This window comes from Ostrinia nubilalis, chromosome 7 (assembly GCF_963855985.1).
Source record: "Ostrinia nubilalis chromosome 7, ilOstNubi1.1, whole genome shotgun sequence".
In the NCBI taxonomy this organism is placed as follows: domain Eukaryota; kingdom Metazoa; phylum Arthropoda; class Insecta; order Lepidoptera; family Crambidae; genus Ostrinia; species Ostrinia nubilalis.
The window spans coordinates 16,793,187-16,810,347 of record NC_087094.1 but is presented as its reverse complement, the minus strand read 5'-3'; the positions used below and the strand labels follow the sequence as shown (position 1 = coordinate 16,810,347).

Genomic DNA, 17,161 nt, shown 5'->3' with positions numbered 1-17,161 from the left:
GTAAATTTCGATTTTTGTTCGAATTGTAATTGAAAAAAGCAGTTTAATTGGGTTGACAAAATAGTGACGTCACTTGCTTGTAGAGCCATACAAAATCTATGGGAGAGTTTCGTTTTGACAGTTTTAAAAAGTACGTCAATTGACTGTGGTGTCAACATGTCTATTATAGTTATAGCGCACTGACCGATGTTGCCGAAGATGATCCCGTTCTCGGTGGAGGCGACCTTGACGTGCGCCTTGATGGTGGCGAAGTCGCGCGGCGCGAGCACCACCGCCGCCGGCCGCTCCACCAGCCGCAGGTCGCCCAGCGTGGCCAACTCCACCGTGCAGTTCTGGGGAGTATCGTCTGTATAGCGCACTGACCGATGTTGCCGAAGATGATGCCGTTCTCGGTGGAGGCGACCTTGACGTGCGCCTTGATGGTGGCGAAGTCGCGCGGCGCGAGCACCACCGCCGCCGGCCGCTCCACCAGCCGAAGGTCGCCCAGCGTGGCCAGCTCCACCGTGCAGTTCTGGAGAGTGTCGTCTGCAACACATGCATATGTTACGGTCAAAGTGATAAATGTGAAAATTATGAATAATCGCCGGTTATTATGAATAATTACCGCATGATTTGGTAAATGTGATTAATATGAGGTCATTTAAGTGTGTATAAAACTAAATAGGCGGCTTAGGGGTCGCCCAAGGGCCACCCCCGCCGCACCTTAACCTATTTTTCACTTTAAATCAAAACATTATGTTATGGGCATCATAGAAAAGTAATATTATGCAAGAAACATTCCAAACTCATTATGCCAAATTATATTAATTTATGATATCAAAACGTTCAAAAGTTTGGTTGTACACGAGCACATACACAAGATGTTGTTCTCTTTTATGAAATTATTACCTACTAAGGTTGAATTATTAAATAATCACTATTATATGTGATTAATTTATCACTTTTACCGCGACTGTCGGTAATTATTCATAATAACCGGTTATTATTAATAATTTTCAATTTATCACATTAACCGTAACACATACATGACACCAGATAGAAGTTAAGAGATACATGTAAATTCAGTTCGTTGGTTCGTTCGTTTCAGCCGAATGACGTCCACTGGACAAAGGCCTCCTCCGAGGTTTTCCACAATGAACGGTCCTGCGCTGCCCGCATCCAGGCTCTTCCCGCGACCTTCACCAGATCGTCAGTCCACTTAGTAGGAGGCCTGCCCACGCTACGTCTTCCAGGCCGTGGTCGCCACTCGATACATACACAAATATTAAATAAATCACATATTATTTATTTCATATCTACGAAATGTGCAAACTTTACAATACACAAAATATCTTTTCCTACAATTTTGTACCTTATTTCATCTCAATAAAGTTCAAAATATGTTTTTTTTTTTTCTATTTATTAATTAAGGGACTTTTACAAAGTATGTCAAAATATGTTAGCTACGAATCATATAGGTAAAGGGATGTGTATCGCAGGCCCAAGGAAGATAAGTCAACCCACTATTGCATTAGCTCTGTGGTTGTAAATGAAATTGACTGAGACCCACATTCATATAACTCTTGATTGACTATACGGCGACATTGTATCGCACACACAGATGATAGTGATGTTGAATCATTCTATTGGTTAACAGGATCACACTAATTCAGCAGTGAACCACTTAGGATTATGATGATGGGTCAGCCTGTCCAATTAAAGAGCCATACATATGTGCTACACGTGGAGACGTCGCTTCTGTTGAACGACTTGTCGTGCAGGGGAAGGTTGAGGGCACAATAGAGTGCGGCAGGTCGCCCATACGCTGGACTGACCAGGTCAAAACCGCACTGAATGGTTCACTCCACGAGTGCACTAGAAAGGCTGCAGTGCGGGAGGAATGGCGACGGATTGTGAGGCATGCCACCGGACCGGGTGTGACGACCACAACCACTCTGGCAAGAGTGTAGCGACGAAGAATGTGTGACACGTCCAGCAATCACGGTATCCCTAGGTCCTAAATGGTGATGGTGACAGCTAGTGGTGATGATGATGCGACTGACCGGTCTGGTTGACGACGAGCACGTCGAGCACGATGTCGTACTGGTTGACGGCCACGATGGCTTCGGCGTACACGGGGTCCGAGAAGCCCGTCAGCTGCGTCACCTTCGACAGCTTGCTGCTCTGGTCGGCCGACGTTGTGTTGCGACCTGAGAGGCAAACAATATACATTAAATTTGAAAATTATAAATAACTTGAAAAAATCGAACTGCCTAAGGCGGGAATTGAATTAGTTTGAGATACGACTCTTACGGCCGAATACTGAAACGCTACTCAAATCTTTCACTCAGCTGACGGGCTCCTAAATTTAAGTATCCTTCAATTTTAAATGGTATTCTCAAACGCCACTTAACGGATTTGAAGTCGTGATCAGCTAAGCAGCTCTCAAATGTTTACATAATGGCAACATTTACCAAAAAAAGTATGTTTTCATTTACACAAATGATAACTTTGCGTTTTTTATCCATTACACGCAGCATCGTTTGTTTATATATTGTCTTTTATGGAAATATACTCAATCAACTTAACATAGAACAGTTTATTTTTAGTTTCTATTATATATAAATCTCGTTTTGTCATATAAAAAAATTAATGCTTGCATTTTTATTTAATTAAAAAAATAATTTTAAAGGTGATACTTTTTATTGTTGAAATCTATTAAGTGGCGATCGTGGACCGAAACGTAACCACAATATTGACATTTATTATTGTTGACAGAGCATCAAATTGACAAATCAACAACTCTTGGAAATGCTGCTACTTATGCGATGTCCCCTTATTCCTCAGAAATAGGCATGTTTATGTATTGCGGTTTCATAGCAGCTATTTTGGTTGTTACTTCGTGCACTATACGATGCACAGTTGGTTGTTAGATGTGGAAGATATCACCTAGTACACGTTCATAACTTCCCGTTGCGTAGAACAGTAGGGTTATATAAGTATTTGGTCCACTGGTTGTATGGCGTTTGGTGAGGGGTTTCAAAGAGCTTCCAAATTATGAATCCAGAAACAACACCGTTTCTTTAGAGACGCGGAACCTCGCTCGGAATTGCATGTCATTATAATAATATTTTTCAATAGCGTTCAGCCTTATTGCGTTCCTGCGATTAGATCTAGGTATTTCCTCAAGGCTCGAAAGAAATGATAACGATGACACACATTATTTACCACTATTTAGGTCGATTTAGGTATAAGAATAGGATTTAAGATACCGGGCAAGCACTCTCAAATTTAACAGCTGCTTAAGACGATTTGACAGTTGTTTGAGTAATGCTTAGCGTTGAATGGCGTTTCAGTATGCGAAAATTCATTTGAGTGGCGTTTTTAAGTGCAACTTAATTTGAGAGGTGCTTACAAATTGAGAACTGCTCAGATATTGTTTTGAGTATGCGAAATGTAAGTTTAGGAGCTGCTTAACTATTTGAGAAGCCGTCAAATATTTAAATGGCGTTTCAGTATTCGGCCGTTAATGCTACAAAATTATATAACAATATACATTAAGAGCCATTTTACATTTTCGTGCGAAATTCTAAGATTTTGGAAGCATGAATTACTATCTTAAGCAACACCCAGAGATTATTTAATAACTGCGAAAGATAGGTCAATCCTTGGTGTTGACCATTAATGAAACGGATTTACTAAAATTCTTTTGCTTAATTCACAGTGCCCCATCTCCCACAACCATTTTACGGAAAAATTGCCGCAGACTCATTTTCAAAGTCCTGTATCTATTATTTATGCTCATATAATAAGCTTAAAAATATATAGTAATCATCGGACATATATTCTTGTAGTCCATTAATGAAATAGATTCTTGAATTTCATTACCATTATTGAGTAAAATCTAAAAATAATTTGGCAAATTTGAAGATTAACGTCACATTTTGATCGTGGTTTTTGGTTTAAAAACACAGCAATAACTGCAATAAAAGTATCCCAAAATAAAGAATATTCATTGTAGAATTGATTTCTACAGTTATTGTTTAAATATTAGTAACCACTTTGTCAAAATATTGATGTGAATATCAATATAAATTACAATGCGCAAGCCGACATCGATTAGTATGGCGCGAGCGCCCGTCAAGGCAGGACCTGTGTCATTTTTCCCGCCGTGACGTTTACGTGCGTTCGTGTCGTAAAGCGGTGATTTATACGGCGACCAAATACATTTGATACTATGCCGAGAGGCTTTTTCGAGTCGGCTGGCCGAGCAGAAATTGAAATGATGAATTTTAATTTCTTTGACGGATCTGGGTGTAACTATGTATAATATGTAGGTACCATGTATTTAATTTAATAAATAAATTATAAAAAAGTATATCCATTATGCTAGCACCCTTAACACAAGCATATTGGTTGCCTACTTTTGGACTAGATGGCGCTGTGAAATTGTTCAAAGATTTGTTTATTTATTTATCCGCTTTGAGTTTTGTTTCGTGAAGAAAAAAAAGAAGCGTTTTGTTTCGAGAGGGAAGCTTTGTTGTTAAATCTATAGTAATAAAAGAGGAAAGATTTGATTGTTTGTTTGTTTGTTTGGAGGCAATAGCTCCGAAAAAAAATTCTTTCACGATTTTGAATCCTAATTTTTTTTCTATGTAGGCTATAAAATATTTTCAAAAACTATATTATAGTACAAAATCTTTGATAAAATTCGACGTTTAACAAATAAATTAGATAACATAATATTAATACTTTTTTTTCAGTACGATTTTAGTACTTGTTTTTCAGAAAGTCTACGATTTAACTAAACTTCTAGTGTTTATATTTTATGCATAATTTATTAACTTCTAAAATATACATATATCCTATTGATAGATGACGTTCTTCGTATTTTATTAAAATTATTACCTGACTATGTTAAAAAGGTGTGGAATGTTATTTTGGAGATAACTTGGTTCCATAGAAATATAGAGAGATGCTAAGTAATGCGCTGAGTTCGAAACTCAGTGTCGTATTAGAAATTCACACACACAAAGAAATCAAATTATGTGCTCATTATCCACTGCGGTATCAGTATTCAACATTCGAATAATCTTTAGTACTATGCAAGCAATATAAACTGTTTACATAATGACGTCGCTACTGTCATCATTGCTTTCACAAGCAATAATATGTTCCAATTTGTCCCTTGTCACATTTCCCTTTAGTTTCTGTGATCTGTGCTTGTTTCTAAGTTGATATCAATGAAATATTCCTTAGTACTTTTGATTTAATTTTTTTTTTGACACGTGTTTGAAAAATCAAGGTCAGATTACAATAAAATAACAAGTGAAAACGTAACATTGCATTGCAACTCGCAATTTCGCAATATTGATGAGGAGATCCCATTGGAAAGTCTGTATTCATTCCTAGGATTCCCCTAACACCATCAAATTCAAGAGAATTCAAGAGAGTGCAGTTTCCCATCTCATACTTAGGGACCACGGTTTAAAATAGTGTGGTTGCATAGAGCCTGCAACGGGCAACCGCGTGCGCAGCTGCTCATACTAATTTTCGATAAAAAGCAAGTGTTGGCGCCCTCACGAGTTTTAGCGGAGTTCCATATGGTAGCGGGAGTAGACTTAATGGAAATCTATGCTTCTCCGACGACCAGTTGTATGTGGCATACTCCAGAGTATACGCACACAATAGCCTGGTGATTTTAGCACCTGAAGGAAAAACAAAAAAACATTGTTTACAAAGAAATTTTAATCTGCGGCAGGTGTAGTGTTTTAATTTTGTTTTAGAAAGATCTCATAATTTTGTAAGTATTCAAATATTTAAACATAATAATTTGTAGATTTTATATCAAAAAATATAATCATTTATTTTAACAAAATTAATTTTCTTAGAATCTCTTAATTCTATTAGAACCATTTTCCACTTCATCGCAGAAGAAGTCGCGGGCAAAAAGCTAGTATGAAATATGTAGTATTGCCCGCGGCTTCACCCGCTTGAAATTTAGTTTGTCACAGATCGTCATAAATTATAGCCTAACATTGTTATTCTGGTCGACGCCAGGGATGGATGAGCGTCGCTGTCGCTGGCGACAGGGTCTTCTGGTTCAGGGTTCATGGCGTAGGTCTCAGGCAAAATGAAATCCACTCGTAGAAATTTATATCAATAAATAAAATTAATAAATTCAGTGTATTCACGAAAATAATTACACACAGCACTAGAGTCGTATCGGAACTGAGTGAACCAAAGGTCTTGCGATAGGAACTTCCGACCCGAGTGATAGTTGAACACAGACTGCCTAGTACTGCTGTACTGTACTGTAAAGTTTCATCAAAATCTGTTCAGTAGTTTTTGCGTGAAAGTGTAACAAACATCCAGACATCCACACAAACTTTCGTATTTATAATATTAGTAAGACTAGTAAGAAGTAAGATAGTAAGATGAATTATTTTAGTTACCTATTTGTTTACTTATAATAATATTTATTTATTTATTTCTTAGCTCTGTCTGATAATGGATCTGGAGGAGATGCAATGGCCACCTCCGTAACAAAACAATAGAACCCTATGGAGTTTGGGCTTATGTGATTCGCCTTGACGAATATTTCGTATCCAGGGCCCGATGATGGAGCTGTAAAGGGGCAGATTTTTTTTTCACTATGTGACTGTCTTTATTTTGTACTTAATATATATTTTACATATTATACCTATTCGTGTTTCATTATGAATCGAAATATAAAAGACTTATTAAACTCTATTAAAAATTTAAATTAATTTATCAAGTTTGAATACCTCATTCTACCTTAAAATTAATAACTTAAATCAAATCTTAATACGGTCACGGCTCAAGATTTTTTTGTCCATTTCAGCGTTCTTTTTACTCTTTTGACGTTGCGTTGACAGCTTTTACCTAAATTCGCGCGGAATATTTTTGTGAAATGGCTCTTAAATATTAGCCGTCATTCGTCAATAGCTAAGGCCAAAGCGGACTATCCATCGCGCTTCGATCGAATGCGAAAAATCGATATTGAATCATGCGTCAGCAGGGACATTTCACCAAGCGGAGTTATCAAACGTCGTTTTATTTGCTGTTCTCAGAACTGTTTGCAAATTTTTAGCTTTGGAAAGTCATTTTCAACCGTATGATATACACATTTGGGATTTGTTTCAATTTATATTTTGTCTCTTCGCTGGGCCTGGCTAGATTTGCACTAGACCCAAGTATACACATGAAAATTTTCTAAGATAATTACACATTAAGTTGAAAAAATGAATATACCCGCCAAAATAACCGTCATGAACTCATGACTCAAACTGTGTCATTTTATTTCAAGATTCCGTTCTGCAACCTAAGGCCGGCAATACACGGACCGCTTGAAGCAGTCAGGGTCGACAGCTTCAAGCTGCGACTGCACAGTGAACTGCAGAGTTCTATGGACGCACATACACGAACCGCTCGAGCGGTTGCAACTGATTCGGGCGGTCGACAGCACGGTGAATTTTCATCGTGCGGTCAAGCAGTCGCCAGCCATACACTGACTGCTCGAGCTGTCGACAGCTCTCGCGCAGTTACCTCCGCCCACTTTCTTCATTCCACGGCGCGCGCGCTTGTGATTTGTTGACTGCAGTTAAGACCAACTGCTCGAGCAGTTATCACTGGCAGCTTCTAGCTGTTGACTCTTGACTACAATTTTTTTTATGCATAACAAGGCAGGTATTTGACCACAATCGCACCTGATGTTAAGTGGGATGCAGTCTAGAATGGTACATATCTGCCCTGTAAGTGCCTATTCACTCTCGCCTTGAAGAGGCCCGGATTATAGTTTTCGGGAAAGACAGCAGCAGGTAACGAATTCCAGTCCCTAGCTGTTCGCATTATAAAAGAGTCATCGAAACGCTTAGTGCGAGCTGGTGGAATGTCAACAATATAGGGATGGTACGCTAACCTGCGTCTGGTTCCCCGATGATGGAAGGAAGGAAGAAACAAGAGTGGTACGTGTATGTTGATCACTGACTAACTGCTCGAGCTGTCCGTGTATGGCGGGCCTAAGGCCTCAGCCTCGAACTTAGCGGGCAGCGGGGCGGCGGCGGCGGCGGCGCGGGAGCGGGGCGGGCAACGCAGACCCGTTCTCGAAACCAGCGGGCAGCTCGCGCGGCGCTTTAGCGGCGAAGTGTTGTGTTCGGGGTTGTGTTGTCGAGATATTTGTTTTTATTCGCGAACGAAATGTCTGAACAACAGCGACAATTTTATTTCGATTCAAATTTATTCCTTACGCTCGATTTACTGTGGGCAAAAGAAGGAGTGCGCTCTGCCCGCTCGTTGCCCGCTCCCTCGCCGCTGCCCGCTCGTTGCCCGCTCCCGCGCCGCTGCCCGCTTGTTGCCCGCTCCCGCGCCGCTGTTTTCGAGAACCGGTCTATTTGATTTTACGCATAAGATCCTGCCGCTCCCGCGCCGCCGCCGCTCCCGCCCCGCTGCCCGCTAAACTCGAGGCTGAGGCCTAAAACGTGATTAGTGTACATCATGTACCTTGCAGCGCCCGGTTGAGCGAGAGCTCGAAGATGTCGTGGTGCTGGTGCGCGGCGCCGGCGCCGGCCAGCAGCGCGAACTGGATGCCCGTCTCCACCTCCACCTTCGGCTCCACACGCTTGCTCTCGCGCTCCTGAAATGAAAAATGAAAAAAATGAAAATGTTTTATTTGATAAATAAAGTGGATTAACAAGATATTTTGGTAACCATCCTTTTAAGTATAAGAATACCTGTAGTAGGAGGTTACCGCTCTTCCAAAAGTATTAACATACATTCTTAGTTAGTGTGTTTGTGGACTTTGTGGTGTATTGAGTGAATTTGTGTGTAGTGTTATGAGTGGTGTATTGAGTGAATTAGTGTGTTGTGTTGTGAGTGGAGTGTTGTGTGTATTATATGTGTAGCAATATAGTCCTGGGAAGAAGAACTACATTAAGCACAGAAATGTCACTTTCGAGGCCTACGCTGAAACTTGCGCAGATACACGGAGCAGGTGGCCACTCATCATCATAATTTTAACCATAGGACGTCCACTGATGAACATAGACCTCCCTTAATGTTTTCCATAAAGACCGGTTGGTAGCGGCCTGCATCCAGCGCCTTCCTGCTACCTTTATGAGGTCATTGGTCCACCTTATGGGTGGACTTCCTACGCTGAGCTTTTTGGTACGTTGCCTCCACCCCACAACCTTGCTGCCCCATCGGCGAGCCTATAATAGTGGTTCGCACCACTTTGTTTTGCTCATACAAATTTTCGACTTGAGAGTGCGTGCACTTGCGCAAGTATCATTAAAGGAATAAGACATGTAATTCAAAGAACACAATAACACGACTAAACTATAAAACACCTTGAACTGAGATCTAGTCTACTTTGAACACCTGGATTTGATCTTTGATCACCTAAGTGATCTTATCCATAGGTGATCAAAGGACACCAAAGTATCGCCTGGAGTCCACTTTCTGGATTAGATCACCCAGGTGATCAAAGTGGACTCCAGGCGATCACAGGTTGATCACCTGATCAAAATGGAATAGACCTGAACTAAGTCATAAATACGACGATCGCAAAAAAGTTAGTGCATGTTTCATATGACGGACAAAACAAAGAGTATGCGCAAACAAAAGATTATGGCTCGTGAAGAGCCATCCGGATTCTTCCGGCCCATGACATGCAGCGTAATATGACGTCACTCACCTGTGAGGGCTCAAGCAGATGAGCAGCCGAGTCCGGCAGAGCCAGCAGCGCGGATAACGCGGAGCGAGATGTCGTCAGCAGCGCGTCTACTACCACCTGTAGAAATTACCAGTTATAGACCGTTTCATCCACGAAGACGCGCTCCACCAATTTTTGGTTGAGGGAAGCGCGGGGTGCGGGGAGTTAGATTTGAGCGTCATTATTGTAGTGTGCGTGTGCACGCATGGATAACACCGGTCAACAAAAAAAAAATATTTTTTTGCGCATGGATTTTATTTATTATATTCTGATTATACAGGGTGTCCCATAATGTAACGTCAAGCCGGAACTGGGTGTTGAGGCAAGTTATGCTGGTTATCAGAAAAATATAAAAAAAAATCTATGTGGCATTTTGTCAAAATAATAGGCATTTAAAAAAAAAACAAAAAAATCTACTCCCGGTGACGGTCTTTTTACTCGTGTTGCCACAAATCTTCACTTTTTCCTAATTTTTTTTTGTTATGTAACCCTGAATAATGCTTCTCTAAATTGTTATCAAAATTACAAAACCAGCTGCTCCAGCTTGGATGAAAAAAATACATTATTCCCAAAAAATTTTTCAAAATAAAAATTTTGCCTAGTTTAAACTGACTGTACTGAAAAAAAATTGTACTACGCGAGTGTGGCAAGTGACGTCATAATTTGGCGCATTTAGTAAGGATTTCAAAATGGTATAACACTTTTAAATTCTTGCTGTAATTCTCGTCAATTTTTGGTTTTTTGGAAATAATCCCGTTTTTAACTTTATGTACCTTGGTTAAGAATTATTATTCTAATGTGCCCAAAATTCAAGTTTCTTGCTTAAGTGAGGTGAAGAAGCCATTTTAAAAGATATGAGCGGGACGGAGAGGGCCATTTTACCAAGCAGGGATGTTATGGATATCCGTAACCGTAACCGAAACTATCGGATATCCGAAATAAAAAAATATCCATTACCGTAACCGAAACTGATTCAAAAGTTACGGATAGTTTCGGATAAAGGCGGAGTCTCAAGGGTACAATTCCAAACTGCTGAAACTGCAAAACTCTATGAAATCTGCAGTATACACGCCGCAGCTGCAATGCCGCGCTGCCGATTTCATAGAGTTTTGCAGTTTGCGGTTGCGGCACGTCTTGGAATTGTACCTTAAATCTTAATATTTGTTACCAACTTGTCTGGCATTCCCTGGCACCATCTAATATGCCAGCCTGTTTTACCTTTATCATACATAGGTGTCGTCTTAGTTGGTACATAAAGTAGCTATGTGGGTCACGCAGCATCTTGCTATTTGAATTATACCTACATTTTTGAAATTCTAATAATTCCGTAACCGAAATTTTAGATTATCCGAAAGTTTCGGATAATCTGAAATGATTTCATATCCGTGACCGTAACCGAAACTGGTATAATATTATTCTAATATCCGTAACCGTATCCATAACCGAAACTTCATATCCTTATTATCCCTGTTACCAAGTACAAGTGCAGGCAGAGCAGGTAGTAAAGGCGCGCGCGCACGGGTGACTTTTGTCACAGTATGTCAACTACTAATTACTGTCATGATGACAAAAGTTTCTGTGACTGACAGTACGGTAGTCAGTCACAGAAACTTGAATTTTGGGCACATTAGAACAATAATTTTTAACCAAGGTAGATAATGTTAAAAACGGGATTATTTCCAAAAAACCAAAAATTGTCGACAATCACAGCAAGAATTTACCAAGTGTTATACCATTTTGGAATCCTTACTAAATGCGCCAAATTATGACGTCACTTGCCACACTCGCGTAGTACAATTTTTTTTCAGTACAGTCAGTTTAAACTAGGCAAAATTTTTATTTTGAAATTTTTTTTTGGGAATAATGTATTTTTTTCATCTAAGCTGGAGCAGCTGGTTTTGTAATTTTGATAACAATTTAGAGAAGCATTATTCAGGGTTACATAACAAAAAAAAAATTTGGAAAAAGTGAAGATTTGTGGCAACACGAGTAAAAAAACCGTCACCGGGAGTAGATTTTTTTGTTTTTTTTTAAATGCCTATTATTTTGCCAAATGCCACATAGATTTTTTTTTATATTTTTCTGATAACCAGCATAACTTGCCTCAACACCCAGTTCCGGCTTGACGTTACATTACGGGACACCCTGTATAAGCAAATTTGTATAAAAAAGTGCGATTACAAATTGAAAATATTTGCTTTTTAAGAAGTTATAGCGATTTGAATTTTCCATTTTCATAGTAGAATGTTTATAAAGATGCACGTCAGATTCTCATTGGGATACATTTATAAAAGCAAATTCAGAACAATTTTTTGTTGTTATTCTTATTTCTAGGTACTATCAAAGCAATAAAAATAAGCAATGATAACATTTAAACATTAGCAGAAGAATGGCGGGGCGCGTCTTCGTGGATGAAACGATATATAGTTATAAGATACATAATGCACAAAGGAGAAATAAATTGCATATGGCAACACTTACCTCAGGGCGCGCGGAGGCGGCCTGCAGGCACAGCGCGGCATGCTCTAGGTCATCAGCAGTCAGGCCCGACTGGGTGCCGTTGGTGTCTGCCGACAGAAGATATTAATAAGTAAAGTGCCTAGAATACGGTTTCATTTCCTATGTACTTCTTTTTGTCACTCGAATATTTACGCGGCAGGGCAGTCACTTGATTGATTCACACGTTTGTAGACGCAGATTAAATTAAATGTACCGTACTTGCCCTGTAACTATACCTAAATGATGTAGATTAAAGTCATCAGCACGAATAACCATAAATGTCAAATGTCTTAAATTTTGTGTCAAAGCAAATAAAGTTTAAATTCGGGTGCGAAATCGTTAAGCGCGCAATGAGGCTCGTAGCTCGCCGGCAGTGTGAACACGCAGACATCATTTAAGACCCGATCAGTATTAGAGTCTGATTGAGGCCACACGTTGAATGGAGAAATAGCGTTTGAGACGATATTGGCGCCAACGTGAGGCCACACCTTGGTAGTCGCATTTGGACCAACATTGTCTCCAACTTGAGTTCACACGTAGAGGTAGCTGATTTTTGGCCAACATTGGCGCCAACATATGCGGCCGACGAGTCAGTTCCCTTGTAACATTGGCTCCAGCCTCCAACATATGGGCCGGCGAGTCATTGTCTCTTGTGACGTCACTCACTGGCTCGCAGCTTGTCAGCCGCGCGGCGAGGTGCAGCGCCAGCTTGGCTAGCGCCGAACACGCGCACGCCGCTGTGAATGATTCACCGCTGCGAGCGCTGTGATCGTTTAGGCTACTCCCTCCACCCGCTTTGCACCCTGCCAATAGTTCCAGGTCGTCCAAGGAAAAGTCGAAGGAACCCGATCGCGTGGCAGGTCACCAATGCGCTGGACCGACCGAGTGAAATCAGCAGTGGGAGACGGCGTATGTGACTGCACCAGACAGTCTGCCAATAGAGAGAGATGGAGGGAGATCGTGCGGAGAGTTGTATCCGCCTCTACAACCGATGTGAACAACGCCTCAACGTGACCACGACCGCTCTGCCAAGAGCGTAACGAATAAGAAGAAGAATAGTTCCCTAGTGACAGAGTAAATACAAATGAGTAGGTCATCTTCATAGAAACGCACCGAGCGCGGTTTGTATATGAGCGCGCCAATATACGTATGCGGCGCGCACGCACACACTGAAAAAATTCGGCGCAACCACGACTGGCTCCCCGCTAATCCCCGCTAAATTTTGTCAGTGTGTGCGTGCGCGCCGCATACGTATTGGCGCGCTCACATACAAACCGCGCCCGGTGCGTTTCTATGAAGATAACTTACTCATTTGTATTTACTCTGCTAGTGAGTGCACTCACTGGCTCGCAGCTTGTGGTGCGCCAGCAGACGCACGCCGCCGTGAATGACACGCCACTGCGCAGCGCTGTGACCGTTTAGGCTATTCCCTCCACTCCACTCGCTTTGCACGCTGCCTATAGTTCCCTAGTGACGTCACTCACTGGCTCGCCGCTTGTGGTGCAGCGCGCGCGCACGCCGCTGTAAACGATTCGCCGCAGCGAGCGCTGTGATCTTTTAAAGTCCGGTCACACTCACTGCGGGCGCCCGTCGCACAGTCGCGACAGCAATATAATTACGCGCGAGCGATAAGGATGGGTAGCTTGGAGTCATTGGACAAAATTCTGCGTGCTCACGGACCAGACTTTAGGCTACTCCCTCCAGCCTCTTTGCACCCTGCCAATAGTTCCCTAGTGAGTGCACTCAAAATTCGTGGCTCCCCGCTAAGCCACGCTAAATTTTGTCAGTGTGTGCGTGCGCGCCGCATACGTATTGGCGCGCTCTCATACAAACCACGCCCTATGACGATAACCTACTCATTTGTATTTACTCTGCTAATGACGTCACTTACTGGCTCGCAGCTTGTGGTGGGCCAGTAGTCGCGCGGCGAGGTGCAGCGCGCGCGCACGCCGCTGTGAACGATTCGCCGCAGCGAGCGCTGTGATCTTTTAAAGCCCGGTCCGTGAGCACGTAGAATTTTGTCCAATGACCCCTAGCTACCCATCCTTATCGCTCGCGCGTGATTATATAGTGATCGTTTAGGCTACTCCCTCCATCCACTTTGTACCCTGCCAATAGTCCACTAGTGACGTCACTCACTGGCTCGCAGCTTGTGGTGGGCGAGTAGTCGCGCGGCGAGGTGCAGCGCCATCTTAGCCAGTGATGAGCTCGCGCACGCTGCCGTGAATGATTCACCGCTGCGAGCGCTGTGATCGTTTAGGTTACACCTTCCACTCGCACCCTGCCTATAGTTCATTAGTGAGTGAACTCACTGGCTCGCAGCTTGTGGTGGGCGAGTAGTCGCGCGGCGAAGTGCAGCGCCATCTTAGCCAGTGATGAGCTCGCGCACGCTGCCGTGAATGATTCACCGCTGCGAGCGCTGTGATCGTTTAGGTTACACCTTCCACTCGCACCCTGCCTATAGTTCATTAGTGAGTGCACTCACTGGCTCGCAGCTTGTGGTGGGCGAGTAGTCGCGCGGCGAAGTGCAGCGCCATCTTAGCCAGTGATGAGCTCGCGCACGCTGCCGTGAATGATTCACCGCTGCGAGCGCTGTGATCGTTTAGGTTACACCTTCCACTCGCACCCTGCCTATAGTTCATTAGTGAGTGCACTCACTGGCTCGCAGCTTGTGGTGGGCGAGTAGTCGCGCGGCGAGGTGCAGCGCCATCTTAGCCAGTGATGAGCTCGCGCACGCTGCCGTGAATGATTCACCGCTGCGAGCGCTGTGATCGTTTAGGTTACACCTTCCACTCGCACCCTGCCTATAGTTCATTAGTGAGTGCACTCACTGGCTCGCAGCTTGTGGTGGGCGAGTAGTCGCGCGGCGAAGTGCAGCGCCATCTTAGCCAGTGATGAGCTCGCGCACGCTGCCGTGAATGATTCACCGCTGCGAGCGCTGTGATCGTTTAGGTTACACCTTCCACTCGCACCCTGCCTATAGTTCATTAGTGAGTGCACTCACTGGCTCGCAGCTTGTGGTGGGCGAGTAGTCGCGCGGCGAAGTGCAGCGCCATCTTAGCCAGTGATGAGCTCGCGCACGCTGCCGTGAATGATTCACCGCTGCGAGCGCTGTGATCGTTTAGGTTACACCTTCCACTCGCACCCTGCCTATAGTTCATTAGTGAGTGCACTCACTGGCTCGCAGCTTGTGGTGGGCGAGTAGTCGCGCGGCGAGGTGCAGCGCCATCTTAGCCAGTGATGAGCTCGCGCACGCTGCCGTGAATGATTCACCGCTGCGAGCGCTGTGATCGTTTAGGTTACACCTTCCACTCGCACCCTGCCTATAGTTCATTAGTGAGTGCACTCACTGGCTCGCAGCTTGTGGTGGGCGAGTAGTCGCGCTGCGAGGTGCAACGCGCGCGCGGCGGCGGCGGGCGGCAGGCGCAGCGCCAGCTTGGCCAGCGCCGAGCACGCGCACGCTGCCGTGAACGATTCACCGCTGCGGAGCGCTGTGCTGAGGCCGGATTCGGCGTTTGTTGTTGCGCTTGACGACCTGTGACAGAAACGAACATCTGTCATCGTCGAGTCATTGAATCTTCATTACCGGAACACAATCCTCTGGGAAACGACAGGAGGATTTGACCTATAGTTCCAAAATACTGAACTGTCCTATCCATGACATTGACAGTGGGGCGCCACCGTAAATACCGAATTTTTGCCATGTTGAAAACCATTTAGTTGAACGATGGTAGCGCCCCCCTGTCATTGAGTTTGGTGGGACAGTTCAGTGTGGGTCATCTATACCTAATGCACTAATTTTGACAAATTCTAAGGCCGCTGCCTCGAATTTCGCGGTCATGGGATGGCGCGGGAGCGGCAGGATCTTTTTCATAAAATAAAATAACCTGCCCTCGAAAATAGCAGCGCGGCAACGGGGCGTGTCTGTGTAAACCACGTCGCTACCCGCGAAATTTTACATGGAAATTACACTTAGAATATTTTTGATTGCTAGGCGACTGCCCTGATATCTGAACGAAGTTTTTTTTTTTTTTTAAATATTCTTCGATATACAATTCAATTTTTATTGAATGAAGAATGTTCACTAATTTTGTTTTTTAGCTTTCTGTATTCTCTGTTAAAAATAAAAAATACTCGTGAAAGAATTATTTCGATACGTGCTTTAGTTTCCAAGATATTGAATTTTAAAGGTGCGGGCGGCGGCCGGCCCGCCATTTTATGCGCGTGACGTCATTTTACAGTGACTGGCTCAAATTTGTATGGGTGGAATCTTGCAAGCTGAATTAAGACCCACTTCCGGACAACCGATTAAGCTGAAATTTCGCATACACATGTAATTTGGATGACCATGCAATATTATGATTACATGGAGCTGATCTGATGATGGAGCTGGAAGGTGGCCATAGGAACTCCATAATAAAACGACTTAACTCCATCGAGTTTGGGCTCGTTCGTTTTGTATTGACGAGTACTTCAATTCTATATAGTAATCAGGGTCTGATGATGGCTCTGGAAGGTACTTCGATAAAATGACACAATCGCATCAAGTTTGGGTTTGGTTCAATTTTAATTTCTGTGATGGGTCTGGGTGTTAATATGTATAAATATGTATGTATTTACAAAAAAAAATGTATTTAAGTATGTTTATATCCGTTGTCTAGTGAGCGGACACTGTGAATGTACGTCACGCGGGGTCACGTGACCGTCGGCGGGGCTCGATATTTAAGCGAACTTTGAATGCCTATAAAATCATAACTACTTGGTATTTTTGAATGAAATAAAAACAAATGTATTTGTATATGTAAAAGCTTAACTGTAACAAAGGTTTCAAGTGATTTTGCATACCTAGTAACATTCTCAATTATCAAATGTTGCTGATTAATTAAGAATCCTACTCATACTAATATTATAAATGCGAAAGTTTGGATGTCTGGATGTTTGTTGCTCTTT

General features: G+C 42.9%; 1 protein-coding gene across 1 annotated transcript in view; it reads right to left on the bottom strand.

The window, feature by feature from the left end:
• LOC135073428 (coatomer subunit beta) overlaps positions 1 to 17,161 on the bottom strand; it is a 45,783-nt gene that overhangs the window by 12,616 nt on the left and 16,006 nt on the right. Inside the window, 6 exon segments of the mRNA XM_063967611.1 lie at positions 364 to 525; positions 2,043 to 2,189; positions 8,503 to 8,635; positions 9,695 to 9,790; positions 12,194 to 12,262; positions 14,342 to 14,353. Coding sequence (XP_063823681.1) covers positions 364 to 525; positions 2,043 to 2,189; positions 8,503 to 8,635; positions 9,695 to 9,790; positions 12,194 to 12,262; positions 14,342 to 14,353 — 619 coding nt within the window.